Source organism: Pristiophorus japonicus, chromosome 13, assembly GCF_044704955.1.
Source record: "Pristiophorus japonicus isolate sPriJap1 chromosome 13, sPriJap1.hap1, whole genome shotgun sequence".
In the NCBI taxonomy this organism is placed as follows: Eukaryota; Metazoa; Chordata; class Chondrichthyes; family Pristiophoridae; genus Pristiophorus; species Pristiophorus japonicus.
This window is the reverse complement of record NC_091989.1, coordinates 101981547-102001879: the sequence shown is the minus strand read 5'-3', so window position 1 is coordinate 102001879 and position 20333 is coordinate 101981547. Positions and strand designations below refer to the sequence as shown.

The following is a 20333-nucleotide window of genomic DNA, read 5'->3' as shown; positions in this document are numbered from 1 at the left end:
CCTGGTTCTGGACTTCCCCAACATTGGGAACATTCTTCCTGTATCTACCCTGTCTAAAACCGTCAGAATTTTAAACGTTTCTATGAGATCCCCTCTCATTCTTCTGAACTCCAGTGAATACAAGCCCAGTTGATCCAGTCTTTCTTGATGTCAGTCCCGCCATCCCGGGAATCAGTCTGGTGAACCTTCGCTGCACTCCCTGACTAGCAAGACCATCCTTCCTCAAGTTAGGAGATGAAAACTGTACACAATACTCCAGGTGTGGCCTCACCAAGGCCCTGTACAACAGTAGTTGCACCTCCCTGCCCCTTTACACAAATCCCCTCGCTATGAATGCCAACATGCCATTTGCTTTCTTAACCGCCTGCTGTACCTGCATGCCAACCTTCAATGACTGATGTACCATGACACCCAGGTCTCGTTGCACCTCCCCTTTTCCTAATCTGTCACCATTCAGATAATAGTCTGTCTCTCTGTTTTTACCACCAAAGTGGATAACCTCACATTTATCCACATTATACTTCATCTGCCATGCATTTGCCCACTCACCTAACCTATCCAAGTCACTCTGCAGCCTCACAGCATCCTCCTCGCAGCTCACACTGCCACCTAACTTCGTGTTATCCGCAAATTTGGAGATACTACATTTAATCCCCTCGTCTAAATCATTAATGTACAATGTAAACAGCTGGGGCCCCAGCACAGAACCTTGCGGTACCCCACTAGTCACTGCCTGCCATTCTGAAAAGTACCCATTTACTCCTACTCTTTGCTTCCTGTCTGGCAACTAATTCTCAATCCACTTCAGCACACTACCCCCAATCCCATGTGCTTTAACTTTGCACATTAATCTCTTGTGTGGGACCTTGTCGAAAGCCTTCTGAAAGTTCAAATACACCACATCAACTGATTCTCCCTTGTCCACTCAACTGGAAACATCCTCAAAAAATTCCAGAAGATTTGTCAAGCATGAATTCCCTTTCACAAATCCATGCTGACTTGGACCTATCATGTCACCTCTTTCCAAATGCGCTGCTATGACATCCTTAATAATTGATTCCATCATTTTACCCACCACCGATGTCAGGCTGACCGGTCTATAATTCCCTGTTTTCTCCTCTCCCTTCTTTGTTGAAAAGTGCGGTTACATTGGCTGCCCTCCACTCCATAGGAACTGATCCAGAGTCTTTGGAATGTTGGAAAATGACTGTCAATGCATCCGCTATTTCCAATGCCACCTCCTTAAGTACTCTGGGATGCAGACCATCAGGCCTTGGGGATTTATCGGCCTTCTGTCCCATCAATTTCCTCAACACAATTTCCCGACTAATAAGGATTTCCCTCAGTTCCTCCTTCTTACTCGACCCTCTGACCCCTTTTATATCCGGAAGGTTGTTTGTGTCCTCCTTAGTGAATACCGAACCAAAGTACTTGTTCCCAGTTATGACTTCCCCCGATTCTGACTGCAGGGGATCTACGTTTGTCTTTACGAACCTTTTTCTCTCCATATCTATAGAAGCTTTTGCAGTCCATTTTAACGTTCCCTGCAAGCTTCCTCTCGTACTCTATTTTCCCTGCCCTAATCAAACCCTTTGTCCTCCTCTGCTGAGTTCTAAATTTCTCCCAGTCCCTGGGTTCGCTGCTATTTCTGGCCAATTTGTATGCCACTTCCTTGGCTTTAATACTATCCCTGATTTCCCTTGATAGCCACGGTTAAGCCACCTTCCCTTTTTTATTTTTACGCCAGACAGGGATGTACAATTGTTGTAGTTTATCCATGCGATCTCTAAATGTCTGCCATTGTCCATCCACTTGTCAACCCCTTAAGCATCATTCGCCAATCTATCCTAGCCAATTTACGCCTCATACCTTCAAAGTTACCCTTCTTTAAGTTCTGGACCATGGTCTCTGAATTAACTGTTTCATTCTCCAACCTAATGTTGAATTCCGCCATATTATGGCTACTCTTCCCCAAGGGGCCTCGCACAACGAGATAGCTAATTAATCCTCTCTCATTACACAACAGCCAGTCTAAGATGGCCTCCCCGCTAGTTGGTTCCTCGACATATTGGTCTAAAAAAACCATCCCTTATGCACTCCAGGAAATCCTCCTCCACCGTATTGTTTCCAGTTTGGTTAGCCCAATCGATATTAGCCCAATGCATATTAAAGTCACCCATGATAACTGCTGCACCTTTATTGCATGCACACCTAATTTCCTGTTTGATGCCGTCCCCAACATCACTACTACTGTTTGGAGGTCTGTACATAACACCCACTAGTGTTTTCTGCCCCTTGGTATTCCTTAGCTCCACCCATACTGATTCCACATCATCCAAGCTAATGTCTTTCCTTACAATTGCCTTAATTTCCTCTTTAACCAGCAATGCCACCCGCCTCCTTTTCCTTTCTGTCTATCCTTCCTAAATGTTGAGTACCCTTGGATGTTGAGTTCCCAGCCTGGAGCCATGTCTCCGTGATGCCAACCACATCATATCCGTTAACTGCTACCTGCACAGTTAATTCGTCCACCTTATTCCAAATACTCCTCGCATTGAGGCACAGAGCCTTCAGGCTTGCCTTTTTAACACACTTCGAGCCTTTAGAATTTTGCTGCAAAGTGGCCCTTTTTGTTCTTTGCCTTGGGTTTCTCTGCCCTCCACTTTTACTCATCTCCTTTCTGTCTTTTGCTTCTGTCTCTAATTTGTTTCCCTCTGTCTCCCTGCATTGGTTCCCATCCCCCTGCCATATTAGTTTAACTCCTCCCTAACAGCACTAGCAAACACTCCTCCTAGGATATTGGTTCCGGTCCTGCCCAGGTGCAGACCGTGCGGTTTGTACTGGTCCCACCTCCCCTAGAACCGGTTCCAATGCCCCAGGAATTTGAATCCCTCCCTGCTGCACCACTGCTCAAGCCACATATTCATCTGAGCTATCCTGCGATTCCTACTCTGACTAGCACGTGGCACTGGTAGCAATCCCGAGATTACTACTTTTGAGGTCCTACTTTTTAATTTAGCTCCGAGCTCTTTAAATTCGTCTCGTAGGACCTCATCCCATTTTTTACCTATATCGTTGGTACCAATGTGCACCACGACAACTGGCTGTTCACCCTCCCTTTTCAGAATGTCCTGCACCCGCTCCAAGACATCCTTGACCCTTGCACCTGGGGGGGCAACATACCATCCTGGAGTCTCGGTTGCGGCCGCAGAATCGCCTATCTATTCTCCTTACAATTGAATCCGCTATCACTATCGCTCTCCCACTCTTTTTCCTGCCCTCCTTTGCAGCAGAGCTAGCCACGGTGCCATGAACTTGGCTGCTGCTGCTCCCCCCTGATGAGTCATCCCCCTCAACAGTACTCAAAGCGGTGTATCTGTTTTGCAGGGGGATGACCGCAGGGGATCCTCACTACCTTCCTTGCACTGCTCTTCCTGTTGGTCTTCCATTCCCTCTCTGGCTGTGGACCCTTTACCTGCAGTAAGATCAACTCACTAAACGTGCTATTCACGTCATTCTCAGCATCGTGGATGCTCCAGAGTGAATCCACCCTCAGCTCCAATTCCACAACGCGGTCCGTCAGGAGCTGGAGGCGGATACACTTCCCGCACACGGAGTCTTCAGGGACACCGAAGGCGTCCCTGATTTCCCACATAGTACAGGAGGAGCATAACATGTGTCCGAGCTCTCCTGCCATGACTTAACCCTGAGATTAACGTAAATTGGCAACAAGTGTTAAAAGTTACTCACTAATATAGAAGAGAGAAAAGAAAGAAAAAACTACTTACCAATCACCAGCCAATTACTTACCCCCTTGGCTGTGACGTCGCTTTTCTATTTCTTTCTACTTCTTTTTGCCTTCTCCCTGTAGCTGCACAAGCTTGCCTCTCCACGCACCTCTGACGCTGCTCCCGACTTAGCGACGCACCGCCCGACCTCGCAGCCTTTATAGGCCTCTCCACGCACTGGTTGTGAGCCACCTTGGCCTGCAGGAGAAAGGGAAGTGTGTCCATGAGTGTGGTGCAATGTGCTTGGGTGATGGGTCTGTCATGGTTCAATAACTGACATTGTGTGCAAGGTGCGAGATGTGGGTGTGAGACTTGCAGCAGTGGTAAGTGTGTGAGGGTGAGCTGAAGCTATGATTGTGAGGGACGAGTCATGATTGCTAGAGGTTGTTGATAGACGAGTGAGAGGGAGGTGGTGCATTGAGCAGTGTGTGAGGCTAGTGGTGCAGTTGGTGGGATATGGCATTTGAAGATGCATTCACTGACCTTGCCGACTCGTGGGAGTCATTAAACTTCTTCTGGCACTGGATAGATGGCCTAGGGGCAACAGTGTTAGCATCGACAGCTTCTGCGATCTCCTCCCAGTCCTTCATTCAGTGTCTGGAAGGCCTCCTGACCCGCTCCCCCTGTGGGTAAGGACCCGTCTCCTCCAGTATACCTCCTGCATCAAGGCCTTCAGAGCTGCATCGGAGAACCGAGGTGCCCTTTCTCTCCTCTGCTGAGACATTACTCCAGCTCCAGTCACAATGAGGTACTTCTGTAACAAAGCCCCTCCCCTTTATGATGTGCAGACAGCCTTTCACTCTGCAGGCAACTTTTAAGGAGAGAGCATACTACACACAATATTAGTCTCCCTGTTAAGTGCTGAGACAACCAGCAGTGTGTTTAACGCTGGGCTCAGTTCATCAAAGTAACATATTAAAGTAACAATGCTGCTTTGCCCTCCGGACCCCTCCACTGTCTTTGCTTTGCCAGATCGCTTGTCCAATATCCTGCCTTGGATGAGCAGCAACTCCCTCCATTTAAATGTTGGGAAGATCAAAGACCCTGACTTCGGCCCCTGCCACAAGCCCCTTACCCTCGTCACTGGCTCCATCCCCTCATTGCCCTCTGTCTGAGGCTGAAGCAGATTGTTCAGAACTTTGCCGTTCTGTTAGACTCCGAGCTGAGATTCTGAACCCATATCCTCTCCATCACAAAGACTGCTGACTTCTACCTCTGCAACGTCACCCACCTCTGCTTTTACCTCAGGTCATCTGCTGCAGAAACTCTCAGCCATGCCTTTATCACCTCCAGACTCGATTACTAGAAAGCTCTCCTGGTCCGCCTCCCATCCTGCACCCTTTACAGACTTCAACATCCAAAACCCTGCTACTGGTATCCTATCCAGGATCAATCCTGCTTTTCCCCAACACCCCTGGTCCCACTGACCTGCATTGGCTCCTGGTCCCCAAAGTCTCAAATGTATTGACAGTTCACACCACTATTCCCCTCAAATCCAGATTTAAAGGTAGAATTACACGAATCTCAAATTCTGAAGAGCTTGATCTCAAATAGATGACTGTTCACAAGAGTTGCTGTGACAGAGTTGTGATGAATGCTGAAACCTGACCTCCAGTCAGCTCCTCCACAGGCACATTCCAAAATCCACAGGGAATGTATTGCAATTACATTGAAGAGGTGACCTCGCAGAATGTGTTCATGTCAGTTGGGCACTTCAATGGTGCAAAGACCTGTGGGAGCATATTGACCCTGGTGCCATTTCAGCTGGGATTGGTGAATTGGTCCTTATGTGCACAATCTGTAAATAATTGGGATTTTAATTCAATTCGATGTTTATAGTTTTCACAGTATGTAGTATTTCTAGCACCTTTTGTATCCTGAATGCCATAAAATCATTGTAATTCTGTGGTGGATGTGGCTGTAGAGGGTTTGGATCTGCAGCCACTGGGACCAGGTTAGGAATTTGCGCACACAATTTTGACAGACTGAAAACTGAGGGGCACATGTTCCACACCGGGAGGACAGTTTCATAAGAATCCCTCTTGCAGCCTGAAACCTATTCATTGTCACTGAATGCAAAGGAAAGAAAGAACTTCAGTCTATATGGCGCCTTTTACATCCTCAGGACATCCCAGTGCTCTCCCGCAGTACTGCAATGAAATGTCAGCTTATGTTATGTGGTCAGGTCTCAGGAGTGGGGCTTGAACCCACAAATTTCCGACTCAGAGGTGAGAGTGCTACCACTGACCCAAGGGTGATATCCAGTTGAATGTAGTTTTAAATGAAAATTGTTAGATAGCATACAGTGATTTTAATATTACTTTTAATCCTCTAAATTCTCTGTTGTGTGTTAAATGATTTGTACCACTATTCTGTGAACAATTTTAATATTAATAAAGTCTATATATATATTTAAATTTATATATAATCTTATGTTAACATAGAGTGGCATTTGCAGGTTAAATTGATAACAAAATGGATTTTCCCTTTAACTGAAATACCATAAAAAGCTGAAACACAACAAAGTATTATGGTATTTTCTGTTGCCAGGCATCTCCTGATTGGCTGCCATAATTACAGTGAAATCCTGGTCACGCAATTTATCTGGGATTTCGGTCAATCTTTGGCCAAAGTCACAGTGATTGATTGGGGAGAACCCCCGAGGAAATTCTCAACGTCTTTCCCCGAGGTTGATTAATGGTTATCGTGTGATTATATTTGCAGTGATATTTGGAGCTGAATTTACATTTTGTGGGTACCTGCACCACAGCATTAATAAGTCTCATCACCGTATTGAGCCTGGCCCCGGCCCCTGTTCATTGAATGTGTCCATAAACCAAGCAGGCTTACGAATAAAAGCTCGTCTCATTGGGAACGGCCCACCAATCTGTGCGGAAGATATTGCAACAACTGCACCCGATGGTTCGTCAGATGTCTGCGTCACTTGGAAAGGACACGTTGGCAAACTGTTCATAACTCGTGGTGCTGTCGTTAAGTCATATTCAACTGCCATGTCCACTAAAAGGAAATGTTGTCAAAATGTCATTCTTACCAAAAGCACTTCAAGTAATAATTCCCTGTTGCTGAGCGATATTATTTTCATAAATGGATCAAACTTCAGTCCTGTTCACATCGAAAATGCTTCTTATTTAGAATTTACTGGATCTGAAGGAGCGTGTGGTAAGTGGAATAAATTACACACTGTGAAAATCTCTCACATTTTAAAAAGCTTACGATTTCTAATAGATGAAAAATAAAACCGATATATCGGCCCAGACTTTCTGTGCTTCACCCCTGCCAATGTTTTGGTGGATCCACGGCAGGTGGGGACAAAATGTGTGCAGCGATGTGCTGTTCCCTGTCCCCACCTCTGTGCACCTTCCCCCCAACACCCACCTCACCATTTCCCAGGGGGGTTGGTCTGATCAGCTAAGAATATTCCTGCCCATATATTGATGGCATGGATGGCAATAAAGAAAGACTATGCAAATGAGAGAATTGTGGCTTCCACCATGTTTCCTGCCATTTCAGCTGTTTGAACACCGGATACAGGACTGTTAGTCCAGCCCAGGCATTCAAAGTTCATGGCTGGAAGAAGGGGTCAAAAATCAATCATTTAATAAGCAGCACAGAGGCTGCCTGTATCCTAATGCTGTGCAGATTCCCAGAAGACAGCCATATCAAAACTAATGTCTCCTTTCAACAGCACTCCTCGGTGGAGACCGGTGACCCTGCCTCCAGTATGCTAATGACCCTGAGGTCAGACAGTTGGCTGGGGTCAGGGGAACAGCTTCATGGAGGGCAGAGTGCCGCCCCTTGGAGATGTCCCCCAGTCAATCGGAGGAGGACATGGAAAGCCTGGGTTATGTTATTTAAGCCGCAAAAACCACTGAAAGAAAAACCTTAATTATGAAAACAATAATAATTAAATATCACTGAACAATTCATTTTCTGGCCTGTTTACTGAATCGAATGTTCTAAACACAGATTCTGAACTATGTGTTCCTTTAACCTTGAGACTATGTTCCTCAGGAAAACTACTCACAGTGTTAAAGGAATATTGGTCCCTGTCCAGTTAGAACTGAGCATGTCTATTCTAACCAGACTAATATTTAATCTTTATAAACATGTAATTAGTTTTGTTGTGAAGCAGTTTAATTGAAATATTGACCCTAACAGCAATAGATACAGAATCTTAGTCCTGGCTTTTGCCACATGGCAGGACCAGAGCTCAGGGCCTAATGTTCCTGTCTTCTGTCAGTCCCACAAGTGATTTACTGTCGGAGCCCGACGCTCTCATTCTCCCAAACTTGTATTGTTTTTGTTTCTCCCAATGTGCCTTTCACTAAGCTGAGACCACAGCAAGTTATCAAAATAAATAATCTTTGCAATGATTAGAATAATCAAAAAGTAAATATTAGGGCAGCTAGAAAATAAGACTTGGATCAAGTTACAAGACTGAAGATATTAAAATTCGGAGTTTCTCTGCTTGGGTGGATCAATAGAGAAAGGCAACACTGGGACCCCATTTTACCATTGTGTGTGGAAGAATAAAGCTAAATACAGGGCAATGATACGATGGCAGCAACATTGTTATTTTAGATCTGATGAAGGATTGTGGCCAACTCCAGGACAGGCAGAAATTTGGTCATTCTTACATATGGTGAGATTTTCTTTAAAGGACTCTGGTATGTTTCAGGCTCTCCCTCTCTGGATACTTTATATTTGTGTTCATTGCAGAAGTCATTTTGCTCAGGTGAACACGCAGTTCCGATGAACTGAAGCTGGACATTGTTGGCTGCCACATTTGCCTCCATAACAGTAACTGCACAAAAAATAAAATCATTAGCATTCATAGCATTTTGAGACGTCCTGTTAGCAAAGGGTTAATTAGATGGGACTACTTTTAACACAAAAGTAAAATACTGCGGATGCTGGAATCTGAAATAAAAACAGAGAATGCTGGAAATCTCAAAGTGTCAGGCAGCATCTGTGGAGAGAAAAACAGAGTTAATGTTTCGGTTCGTTGAACCTTCGTTAGAACTGCCGAATGTTCGAAAAGAACACATTCTTAAGGATGCGACTATTTGTACTAACTGAAATGCAGCATTTCTCTCATTGGCTCTCCAGGATTGGCCCCCTTGGAGGTTAAGCCACACCCTGAAGTTCCTCTGGAACCACCCAGCACAAGTTCTGAATTTCCAATTTGTAATTCGATCCATTTTGACTTCAGAACCCATAGAGGATAGATCTTCCCAAAAGCCACCAAGTTCCAGCCAAAGTCCCTTACCCCAGCACAAGTGCATCCCTCCGCCAGCTGAAGACCCTTACCCCAGCAATCCCTCCGTCACCTGAAGATCCTTACCCAAGCGCAAGACCTTACCCCACTCCCGCCCCCCACAGATGGGGCATTGTGTGCGGATTGTTAATGTTATGTATGAATAAAGAGTCTGACGAGATACTGTGAGCTCAAAGTAAAGTGTGACCGTAGCCTTTTATTGCAGGTCTCCAGAATGCCTCTCTAGCCTGTGAGGCCTCCTTAAGTACCTGTGCTCCCAAGGGATTGTGGGATCCCTTAGGACTCCAGGGGATGAGCCCTCTGGTGGCTATACAAGGTTTACAGGTTTACCTATATAACAGTTAACATGTTGATTGGGTATGAAGTGAATAGTGACAATGTTGGGACTTCTGGATTTCATCCACCCCATTGATGTCCCTTGTCACACAGGCACTGAACTTGCATGCACCAGGGGGTAGGAAGAACTTGATCCTTCTTCAGTAAGTTCACTCTTTCCACTCCGATTCCATCCTCACCACCTGTGTCTCTCTCTTCCCCCACCAGTCTCCGACCCAGGCTCTCTCTCTACCCCCACGCGCTCTCTCTCTCTCTCTCTCTCTCTCTCTCTCTGTCCCCTACGCCCAACCTCTCTCTCCCCCACCTCAGGCTCTCTCTCACCAAGCTCTCTCTGCGCCGCCACCCCCGCCCCTCAAGCTCTCTCTTCCCCCTCAAGCTCTCTCTCCCAATCCCCAAACTCTCACTCCCTCCCCCAAGCTCTCACTACCCCTCAAGGTCACTCTACCCACCCCAAACTCTCTCCCCCAAGAAACTCTCTCTCCCCAACCCCCCCACCCGCCAAGCGCTCTCTCCCTCCCCCAAACTCTCTCTGCCCCCCAGCTCTCCCCGCTCGCTCTTGCTCACCCCAAGCTCTCTCTCTCCTCAAGGTCACTGTACACCCACCACCAAGCTCTCTCTCTCTCTCCTCAAGGTCACTCTACAACCCCCACCCCGCCCACCACCAAGCTCTCTCCCCCCAGAAGCTCACTTTCCCCCCCAAGCTCTCTCTCCCCCCTCCACCACCCAAGCTCTCTCCCCGTGCCCCCCCCACCCCCCGCCTCGCTCTCTCTCTCTGCTGCCTGCGCTCCCTGGGGCTGTGGGAGGCTCAGGGCCCAGTGCTGTGGGGGGCTCGGGTCTGTGGGAGGCTCAGGGGATGCGTTCGGCTGCTCGGGCCTCAGCGCTGCTGCTGGATGGATCGGAGGCAACGTGGCGTTGGACACATGCGCAGAACACGTGGGAATTGCGCTGTGGGGGGGTGGGGGGGGGGGAAAGGGGGGTGGAGTCGTCGATATTTGTCCTCACTGTCTGAGGAGATTAGAGACAAAATGGATGATGGGCCGAATTGAAATGGTAATGATAGAGGTTAGACAAAGGTTAATCTGGATAGGGTGTGAATGGCGCAGTAATGACGAGCTACGAGGGACTACTTTTAATTTCTCCATATTAATTTCAACCCATCCGCCCTTGGGGGTTAAAATTCCCCCCAAGAGATGCTGTTGGTGCAGGTCTTGCCCTTTAAATAATTCCTTCAAATGCAATAAAAATATCTATACTTGTTTCAAAACATCTGCTAAAGGTCCCAAATCTCTTTCACTGTCTTTTCATTCAGAAACACCAGGGTCTGATTGTATAAAACTGAAAGACAAACTGACTCAACTCACAAAACTACAGCATGTCAATCTAAATGATGCTCGTTATGCAGTGCTAATTGTGAGTGGAATCCTGGAGGAATGTAATGCCAGCATTTCAGTCGGGTAAGTGTCAACAGAGTGAAGTTGGGAAAAGTGTTGATGGTTCAGAAAGGACACGTTTTAGAAATCTCTGACACTAGAATTCAGCAGATTATTTGCTGGTTTTTCTGTTTCTCTGTGCTTCTATAATTTGTTCTGCAGATATTGGTCATCCAGTTTGCGTTTCCCCACAAATGGATACAATCTATTCTTCTTAACACAAAACTGCTTTTTCAAATTAAGTTAATTTCAATCAATATCGGACAAAAATGCGACCCATGAAAATACATCGAAAATGTGTTGCTTAGTTCAAACCTCTTGATTCTAATTTGTATTCCCACCACAAATGGGCTCTGAACAGTGTATTCTGACACTTTCATCGAATTCAACTCCATGATCAACACCAGGTGCCGAGGCGTCACAGCTTCTCCCAGTGGATGCACTGCGTCATCAGGCGGAGGCAAAGCAGTTTGGGGAATATGGCCAGCCAGAAGTAGAAGATCATCAAATATGTGGAGAAGCACCCTGGAGAAATGAAGAAAGTTGTGGTACAGAAATGTAACATCCCTCCCACCACCCTCTTCACCTACCCGAAACAACAAGGAGAGTCGGTGCTGACTGCCAGCAGACCTTCTGCAGCCAAAGGAAGAGGACGTGCACTTCAATTTGTCCCAATATCCAATTTGTTGAGCTGGTTCAAGCAGGCGAGAGCAGCTAATCTTCCTGGGCTGTCCAACCTCGACTTGCAGGGAAAAGCGAGTGAGTGTCAGCATCACGGATCGGCCACTTTAAACACAGTTGTACAATCTCATCCACGCCCATACATGGGGAGGCAAGCGATGTTCTGACAGATAGTGTCAGCAACTGAATACCTGATAACAATTCCAGAAATGTTATCTTGTAATAAGCCTAAGTATATCTTCAATGCTTCTGAAATGGGCCTTTTTTAACGAGCTGTACCCATGCAGAGCACCAGCTTTCATTAATGAAAAATACTCAGGTATGTCTGGATCCCTCTTCAAATAGTAGGCGTAGCCATGCATTGTTAAAAAGTGTATCAATGTTTAATTACGTATATAAAATAACAAGTGAACCAACCGGCACACACAGGAGCGAGGGTGAACAATGGGAGGTCACATGACGATGACGATAACGCAGATGCCACTCACAGCAAACGTGTGTCCGGCGTCATAAGGTGAAAAAAGTCAATCAGTGAATTGCCATCAGAGTTTGCATTAGCATAACTGGAGAAAAAAGAACGCCGGCAGCAACTGGGAGTGTGAAAGAGGCTCAAGTGTGTGGATCCAGCGAGCAGACGGAGAGAGGAACCAGTCTCAATTGTGAACTATTGATAACTAAGCTAAATGTCTCAATGGAACATTTCGCTTCATAGTTGCTGCTGGGTGGGAGCCTTGGGAATCAATCATAATGCTCATTTGCAAAGTGACTCTATGTGACAGGCTCGATGGACCAGCTGGTCTTTTCCTGTTGGTCATTTTTCGTATGTTTGCAAATAGAGACAACAATTTTGTTGATAAATGTGCTGTCAGCAAGAAGCAAACCATAATTGCAGAGGTTTCACACAATGACTGAACTGTGCATTGTACACCTTGTACAGTACTTGGGTTTCAATCACATTCATTTAAATAGTTGCTTTGATGTTTTATGGTGTTTAATGGTAGTGTTTTGCTGCGCTGTTTTATTAAAATTGCTGAAGTCGCACTTGTTGGATTAATCAAATTTATTTCAAACAAGTAACAGCTCTCAATTAAGAGTAGATTGTACTCCTTGTTTCTTTACAAACTATCCTCTGTTGATTTGTCACTTTCTTATTTCCTGCTCAGAAGTTTCTAATCGCTGTTACCTGTTGGACATCTATCATTAAGTTGTAGGTTTTCTGTTCCTATCCTTCTCCTTTCCATCCATAACTAGAGGATTCTCCTTTCCATTCTCTTACCCACTCCAATACTCCTGGAACTGAACAGCCAGCTGATCTGTTGGTTTTTAGTAAAGCCATGCTCATCCTAAATTATCCTTTTCACCAATTTTCTATCCGGAGTGTTCCCTCTTACAGATAAAGTTATATTTTTGAAAAAAAAATCTCTTTATGTCTGAGGCAAAGAAAACTGGTCAGACAGGATAGTCTTCGCCTGATTTAGACTCATATGGATGACCTTGCATAGAGCAGTGAGAGAGGATTAAATGTAGCAAGAGCGAGGGTCAAATCGAGCAGACTCAATGTGGGAGAAAATGAACACTGGAACTGGAAGAGCTACATAGACCGAGAATAGAAGCGGGGATGGTGGATGTCAGTTAGAGTACAGGCAGTAAAATAATAATAGCAGGTTTCTCAAGATGTGCTCCCGCTGAGTGCTGCTCCCCATTGGGAGTGCCAAATTGTGGAAGTACCCCTGTTACAATGGGACAAAGATGGACTAAGTGAGTTGGCAAAACTATGGTGGATGGAGTTCAATGTGGGGAAGTGCGAGATCTTGCACTTTGGATGTGAGAAAGAGGAATTGGAATATTTTTATAATGGTGAGAGATTAGGAGCTGTGAAGGAGCAAAGGGATTTGTGTCTATGTACACAAATCTGTAAATCACTGCTGCCATTTAGTCATTTCCTGTTGTCCACTTTAGCACTTAGCAGTGCAGTCTATTTCTTTTCTCGTGTATGTGTTTATCCCAGTGATGTGATGATGGTGCAGCACAAAGCCCGGATCATAGGATTACACAGGATATGCGGCACAGAAACAGGCCATTCAGCCCAACCAGTCCATGCCGGAGTTTGAGCTGTCATTGCGGCCTCTGCTGTGTGGCCCTGGAATTGCTGCTGGATTCTTTCAGGCTTGTTGTCATTTGTTAGGATTTTCTGGACAGATCCTTCAATGAGCCCCAATCACACACACTCAGACAGCAAACTTCTCTTCAAGGCTGGGCTGTGGCGATCTGGTTTGCCTCAGCAGCTGGAGAGGGAGTTGACCTTTTCTGCTGGCAAGCGGCTTCCTGCTCCTGTCCACCCATGCTCTGACTGATCACTTATGCAGCCCGTGTGCTGGCTGTCTGACCCTTTTGGAGGGTATGTATTGGAGTTCCTCAATGGGTGGGGTAAGTTCAGCGTTGGGGGTGCTGCTACTGGTGCTACTACTTCTCAAGTTTCCAACTCATCCTGGGACCAGCCAGTTCCAGAAACCAGAGCAGATCTCACAAAGGCACAAAAAGGACAATAATACAGAAAGGAACTAAGTATAGTAATACTAACACGGTACAGGCAAGTATTTCCCATGGTCCTACTGCACCTGGACAGTACATGTGAGAGTCCTTCTGATAGGATCTTACCGGATAATGTTCTGGAAGGAGCCTTGGGATAAAAACCCATTTAAGGGACATGCCCTCCTACTTCTCCATCTGTCACAAGCTCCAGGATTCAGTGTCCTTGGAAGGCAATGGCCCACTCCTTAAAGGGGCTGCGGTTCGTTATGGCTGCTTCCCCTCCTCCCATTGCCAGATGCTGCTTTCTATTGTGGACCCCATTCTCCTCTACAAAATTAAATGGGGCTGTTACATTCTGAGAAGTGATAGTTACAAAGCTCATTGTCAGAAGGGGTAGGGGCTGGTGAGGAAGTGATGCGTATCCTGCAGCTGAGGAGGTGGACAAGCTTGAAGCTTTTATCAGTGGGCATTCTTGTGCTATCGGAATGAGTACTGTTCAAAGAAGATGTAGAAAGGTGAAGACAGGTGGGCTTCAGGACCCACACAGAACAATACAGACTGTGAGGGACAAAGTGTACTGAGCTGCCCACAACAATCACCCTGTCCTTGCTGAGAAGCATTGCCAGCCAGTGCCCTACATTGCTCCTTCCAAGTGACCCTCTTTTGGCACTGTCTCCATGTGTGCTGGAACGTACAGACACCTTCAGTTCCTCACCAATTTGCTGCCATCTGTAGCTTCGAGCTGTTTTTCAGATTTTCCTGCAGAGGAGAAAGTACAGCACCACCCTCCGTCTCTACAGCCTGCAGCAGCACTTCTGTGCTTGTCTCAAACAGAGAAAGAAAGAAAGAAAGAAAGAAAGAAAGAAAGAAAGAAAGAAAGACAAAGACAGAAAAAAAGAAAGATAGAAAGAAAGGAAGAAATACTTACATTTATTTGGCGCCTTTCACACCCACCGGATGTCTCAAAGCACTTTACAGCCAATGAAGTAATTTTGGAGTGTGGTCACTGTTGTAATGTGGAAAACGCGGCAACCAATTTGTGCACAGTAAGCTCCCACAAACAGCAATGCGATAATGACCAGATAAACTGTTCATTGAGGGATAAATATGTGTTGATTGAGGGATAAATATTGCCCAGAACACCGGGGATAATTTCCCTGCTCTTCTTCGAAATATTGCCATGGGATCTTTTCAACCATCTGAGAGGAAATAGGGGGCTTTGGTTTAATGACTCATCCACAAGATGGCATCACTGACAGACCAGCACTCCCTCAGTATTGCACTGGAGTGTCAGTCTAGGTTTTGAGCTCAAGCCACAGGATTGGGTCTTGAACCAACAACATTCTGTCTCAGAGGCGAGAGAGCTTTTTTAAATTGGATTTATTCAATATTAAAAACATTTACAACACAGTGATCATTCCATTGTACCATACAATCACCCTTCACCACTTCCAGCAACAGAAAAAACTCATCACTAAAACATAAACAAGCTCACCACCATTCTGCCACTCTGCACAGTCATTCCTTTACCACATAGTAGTATCAAAAACTAAAGTTTAATTTGTCTCCCAAGATATCATAGAATCATAGAAATTTACAGCAAGCCCATCGTGTCTGCGCCGGCCGACAAAGAGCTATCCAGCCTTATCCCACTTTCCTGCCCTTGGTCCGTAGCCCTGTAGGTTACGGCACTTCCAGTGCACATCCAAGTACTTTTTAAAAGTGGTCAGGGTTTCTGCCTCTACCACCCTTTCAGGCAGTGAGCTCCAGACACCCACCACCCTCTGGGGAAAAACTTCCCCTCAACTCTCCTCTAAACTTCTTACCAATTACTTTAAATCTATGCCCCCTGGTTGTTGACCCCTCTGCTAAGAGAAATAGGTCCTTCCTATCCACTATATCTAGGTCCCTCATAATGTTATACACCTCAATAAGGCCTCCCTTCAGCCTCCTTTGCTCCAAGGAAAACAACCCCAGTCTATCCAATCTTTCCTCACAGCTAAAATTTACAAGGAAATCGCCTTGTAAATCTCCTCTGTACCCTCTCCTCGGCCATTCAAATGAGGGAGTAAAAAGAAACGTTGTAGTGGTAGGGGGCAGTATCATTAGGGGGATAGATACGGTTCTCTGCAACCGAGAGCTTGAGTCCCGAGGCAATGTTGCCGCCTGGTGCCAGGGTTAAGAACATCGCCTCAGGGCTGGAGAGGAACTTGGAGTGGGAGGGGGAAGATCCAGTTGACGTGGTTCACATGGGTACCAACGACATAGGTAGGAGAAAGAAAGAGGTTCTGCTGAGGGAGTATGAGCAGCTAGGGGCTAAATTAAAAAGCAGAATCACAAAGGTAATAATCTCTGAATTACTACCTGAGCCATGAGCAAATATGCATAGGATAAATAGGACCAGAAAGATAAACACATGGCTCAAAGACTGGTGTGGGAGAAACAGGTTTTGGTTCATGGGGCACTGACACCAGTACTGGGGTAAGAGGGAGCTGTGCTGTTGTGATGGGCTTCACTTGAACCATGCTGGGATTAGTGTCCTGGCGAATCGAATAACTAAGGATGTAGAGAGGGCATTAAACTAAATGGTGGGCAGGGGGGAAGTGGGGGTGAGGGTTCAGGTGAGCAGAAATTTAAAAAGTTAAAGAACAAGGAGAAGGCAATAGAGCAGGGTTGCACTGCGGGAAATGAGCGTGACAGGAAGGGACAGATTGCATAAACATAAAAATGTATCAGAAAATGGGGTCAAAGCAAGAAAAAATGGTAAAAAATAAAATTAAAAGCTCTTTATTTGAATGCATGCAGCATTCGTAACAAAATAGATGAGTTGACGGCACAAATAGATATAAATGGGTATGATCTGATAGCCATTACAGAGACGTGGTTGCAAGGTGACCAAGGCTGGGAACTGAAATTCAGGTGTCTTTGACAATTTGGAAGGATAGACAGAATGGAAAAGGAGGTAGGGTAGCTCTGTTAATAAAGGATGAGATCGGTGCAGTAGTGAGAAATGATATTGGCTCAAAAGATCAAGATGTTGAATCAGTTTGTGTGGAGATAAGAAATAGTAAGGGGAAGAAGTCACTGGTAGACGTAGTCTTTAGGCCCCCTAACAGTAGCTAACATAGAAACATAGAAAATAGATGCAGGAGTAGGCCATTCAGCTCCTCGAGCCTACACCACCATTCAATAAGATCATGGCTGATCATTCCCTCAGTACCCCTTTCCTGCTTTCTCTCCATACCCCTTGATCCCTTTAGCTGTAAGGTCCATATCTAACTCCCTCTTGAATATATCCAATGAACTGGCATCAACAACTCTCTGCGGCAGAGAATTCCACAGGTTAACAACTCTCCTGCACCTATTTTCTATGTTTCTATGTTAGCTACTGTTAGGGGACCGATAGACTATGCCCACCAGTGACTTCTTCCCCTTATTGTTTCTTATCTCCAGACAAACTGATTCAACATCTTGATCTTTTGAGCCAATATTATTTGTTGGATGGAGGAGAAATCAAGAAATAATGGAGGCTTGTAAAAAAGGAACAGCAATAATCATGGCCGATTTTAATCTTCATATTGATTGGACAAATTAACTTGGCCAAGGTCGGCTTGAGGAAGAGTTCACAGAGTGTATCCGGGGTGGTTTACTTGAACACTATATTGCAGAACCAACCAGTGTGCAGGCTATCTTAGATCTGGTACTATGTAATGAGACAGGCTTAATAAATGATTTCCTGGTAAAGGATCCTCCAGAAAAGAATGATCATAGCATGGTTGAATTTCAAATTCAGTTGGAGGGTGAGAAAGTTGGATCTCAAACCAGTGTCCTAAGCTTAAATAAAGGAGACTCCAAAGGTATGAAGGCAGAGTTGGCTAAAGTGGACTGGGAAAATAGATGAAAGTGTAAGACGGTTGATGAGCAGTGGCAGACATTTAAGGAGATATTTCATAACTCTCAACAAAAATATATTCCAGTGAGAAGGAAAGACTTGAAGAGAAGGGATAACCATCCGTAGCTAACTAAGGAAATAAAGGATGGTATCGAATTGAAAACAATGGCATATAAAGTGGCCAATTATAGTAGGAGGCCAGAGGATTGGGAAACTTAAAAATAAATAGCAAAGGACGACTACAAAAATAGTAAAGAGAGGGAAGATAGATTATGGCCCCAAGTTTTGCCATGATTTGCTCCTGATTTTTAGGAGCAACTGATGTAGAACGGAATATCTTAGAAATCGGAATTCTCGCCATTTAGTTTGCTCCAGTTCTAGTCAGTTAGAACAGTTTCACTTTGGAACAGAATTTTTTTTTCAAAAGGGGGCGTGTCCGGCCACTTACGCCTGTTTTCAAAGTTTCGTCAGTGAAAACTTACTCCAAACTAACTTAGAATGGAGTAAGTGAAGATTTTTGTACGCTCGAAAAAACATTTTCTACACTTTAGAAAATCAGGCGTAGGTTACAAATCAGGCAGAGGGAATGGGCCGGGGTGGGGGGGGAGGGGGTGGTATAATGGGAAGTTTACAAACATTAAACACTTCAGTTTTACAAATAAAGAGCCATCATCAATAATAAATGATAAAAACATCAATAAATCAACCAATAAATCAATCAAAAAAAATTAATAAATAATTTTTCAAAAAAATCAATAAATAAAACATTTTCTACTTACCGACTGCAGCACCGGGAGCCCTCCAACAGCGTGCTGGGATGCCCCACCCCCCCAGTGTGTCTCTGTCAGTGTTTCTATCTCTCTGTCTGTCTGTCTGTCTGTGTGTGTCTCTCATTCTCTGTCTGTCAGTGTCTATGTTTCTGACAGCGAGGGGAGGGGGAGGGGGAGGAGGGGGGGTAGAGGGAGAGAGGGGGGAGCAGAGGGAGGGAAGGGGGAGGAGGGGGAGAAGGAGGGGAGGGGGGAGGAGGAGAAGGGGGACGGGGGAGGAGGAGAATGGGGAGGGGGGGAAGGAGATAGGGGAAAGGAGATGGTGGGGAAGGAGATGGGGGGGAAAGGAGATGGGGGGGAAAAGGAGATGGGGGGGGTGAAAGGAGAATGGGGAGGGAGGTTGAACGGGCCGGGCCCGGCTGGGCTCAAGACTTCGGGCAGGGCCCGTCCACAGCACCAGATTTACAGGTAGGTGGCGTTGGGTCGGGTCGGGATCGCGGGTCGGGTTGGGGGGGAGCGCGGGTCGGGGGGGTGGTGGGAGGGAGGTCGGTTCGGTTCGGGTCGGGGGGAGGGTGGGAGAGGGAGGTCAGGTCGGGTCCAGTCCGGGGGCGGGGCGGGGGGAGGGGAGGCGGGAGTCGGGTCAGTGTCGGGGTCCGGTCCGGAGGCGGGGGGGGGGGGGGAAAGCGGGAGTCGGGTCGGGTCCAGTCCGGGGGTTTGGGTCGGGTTGGGTCCGGGGGCGGTGGGGGGGAGAGGAGTCGGGTCGGTGTCGGGTCCGGTCCGGAGGCGGGGGGCGTGAAGCAGGAGTCGTGTCGGGTCGGGAGGAAGCAGGAGCTGGCCGTGGGAGGAGCCTTATTCATGCAGCCCCAGTGAGGCCATTCGGCCAGGGCTAGGGGCTGCATGCTTCAACCCCTCCCACACGGTTTTGGGCGCCTGGAGCTACTGCAGATGCGTGCCCACTGTAGCACGCATGTGCAGAGGTCCCGGCACTGTTTTCAGCGCAGGGACCTGGCTCCGTCCCCTACAGCTCGTGCTGTACTGCGCCGAGCTGCAAACGACCTGCAGGGAGCTGGAGAATCTGAAAGTTTTTTTTAGTGGCGCGAAAAACAGGTGTCCAGGTCGGGACTGCGCCGATCTTGGCGCGGCTTGAAACTTGGGCCCTATGAGAGTAAACTAGCAAGAAATATAAAAACAGATAGTAAGAGTTTCCACAGGTATATAAAAAGGAAGAGGGTGGCTAAAGTAAATGTTGGTCCCTTCGAGGATGAGACTGGGGAATTAATAATGGGCAACAGGTAAATGGCAGAGACTTTGAACAACTATTTTGAATCGGTCTTCACGGTAGAAGACACTAAAAACATCCCAATGTGGGATAATCAAGGGGCTATAGGGAGGGAGGAACTTAAAACAATCACTATCTCTACAGAAAAAGTACTCGGTAAAATAGTCGGACTAAAGGTGGATAAGTCCCCTGGACCTGATGGCTTGCATTCTAGGATCTTAAAAGAACTGGCTGCAGAGATAGTGGATGCATTGGTTGTAATCTACCAAAATTCCCTGGATTCTGGAGAAGTCCCAGCAGATTGGAAAACCGCAAATGTAATGCCCCGA

General features: G+C 46.3%; 1 protein-coding gene across 1 annotated transcript in view; it reads left to right on the top strand.

Moving 5' to 3' along the window:
* Positions 1 to 6799: 6799 nt before the first annotated feature.
* LOC139278156 (uncharacterized) overlaps positions 6800 to 20333 on the top strand; it is a 147556-nt gene continuing 134022 nt past the window's right edge. The window contains exons 1-2 of the mRNA XM_070896812.1: positions 6800 to 6968; positions 10733 to 10877. Of these exons, the coding sequence (XP_070752913.1) occupies positions 6800 to 6968; positions 10733 to 10877 (314 nt within the window). The remainder of the gene's footprint in view (positions 6969 to 10732; positions 10878 to 20333) is intronic.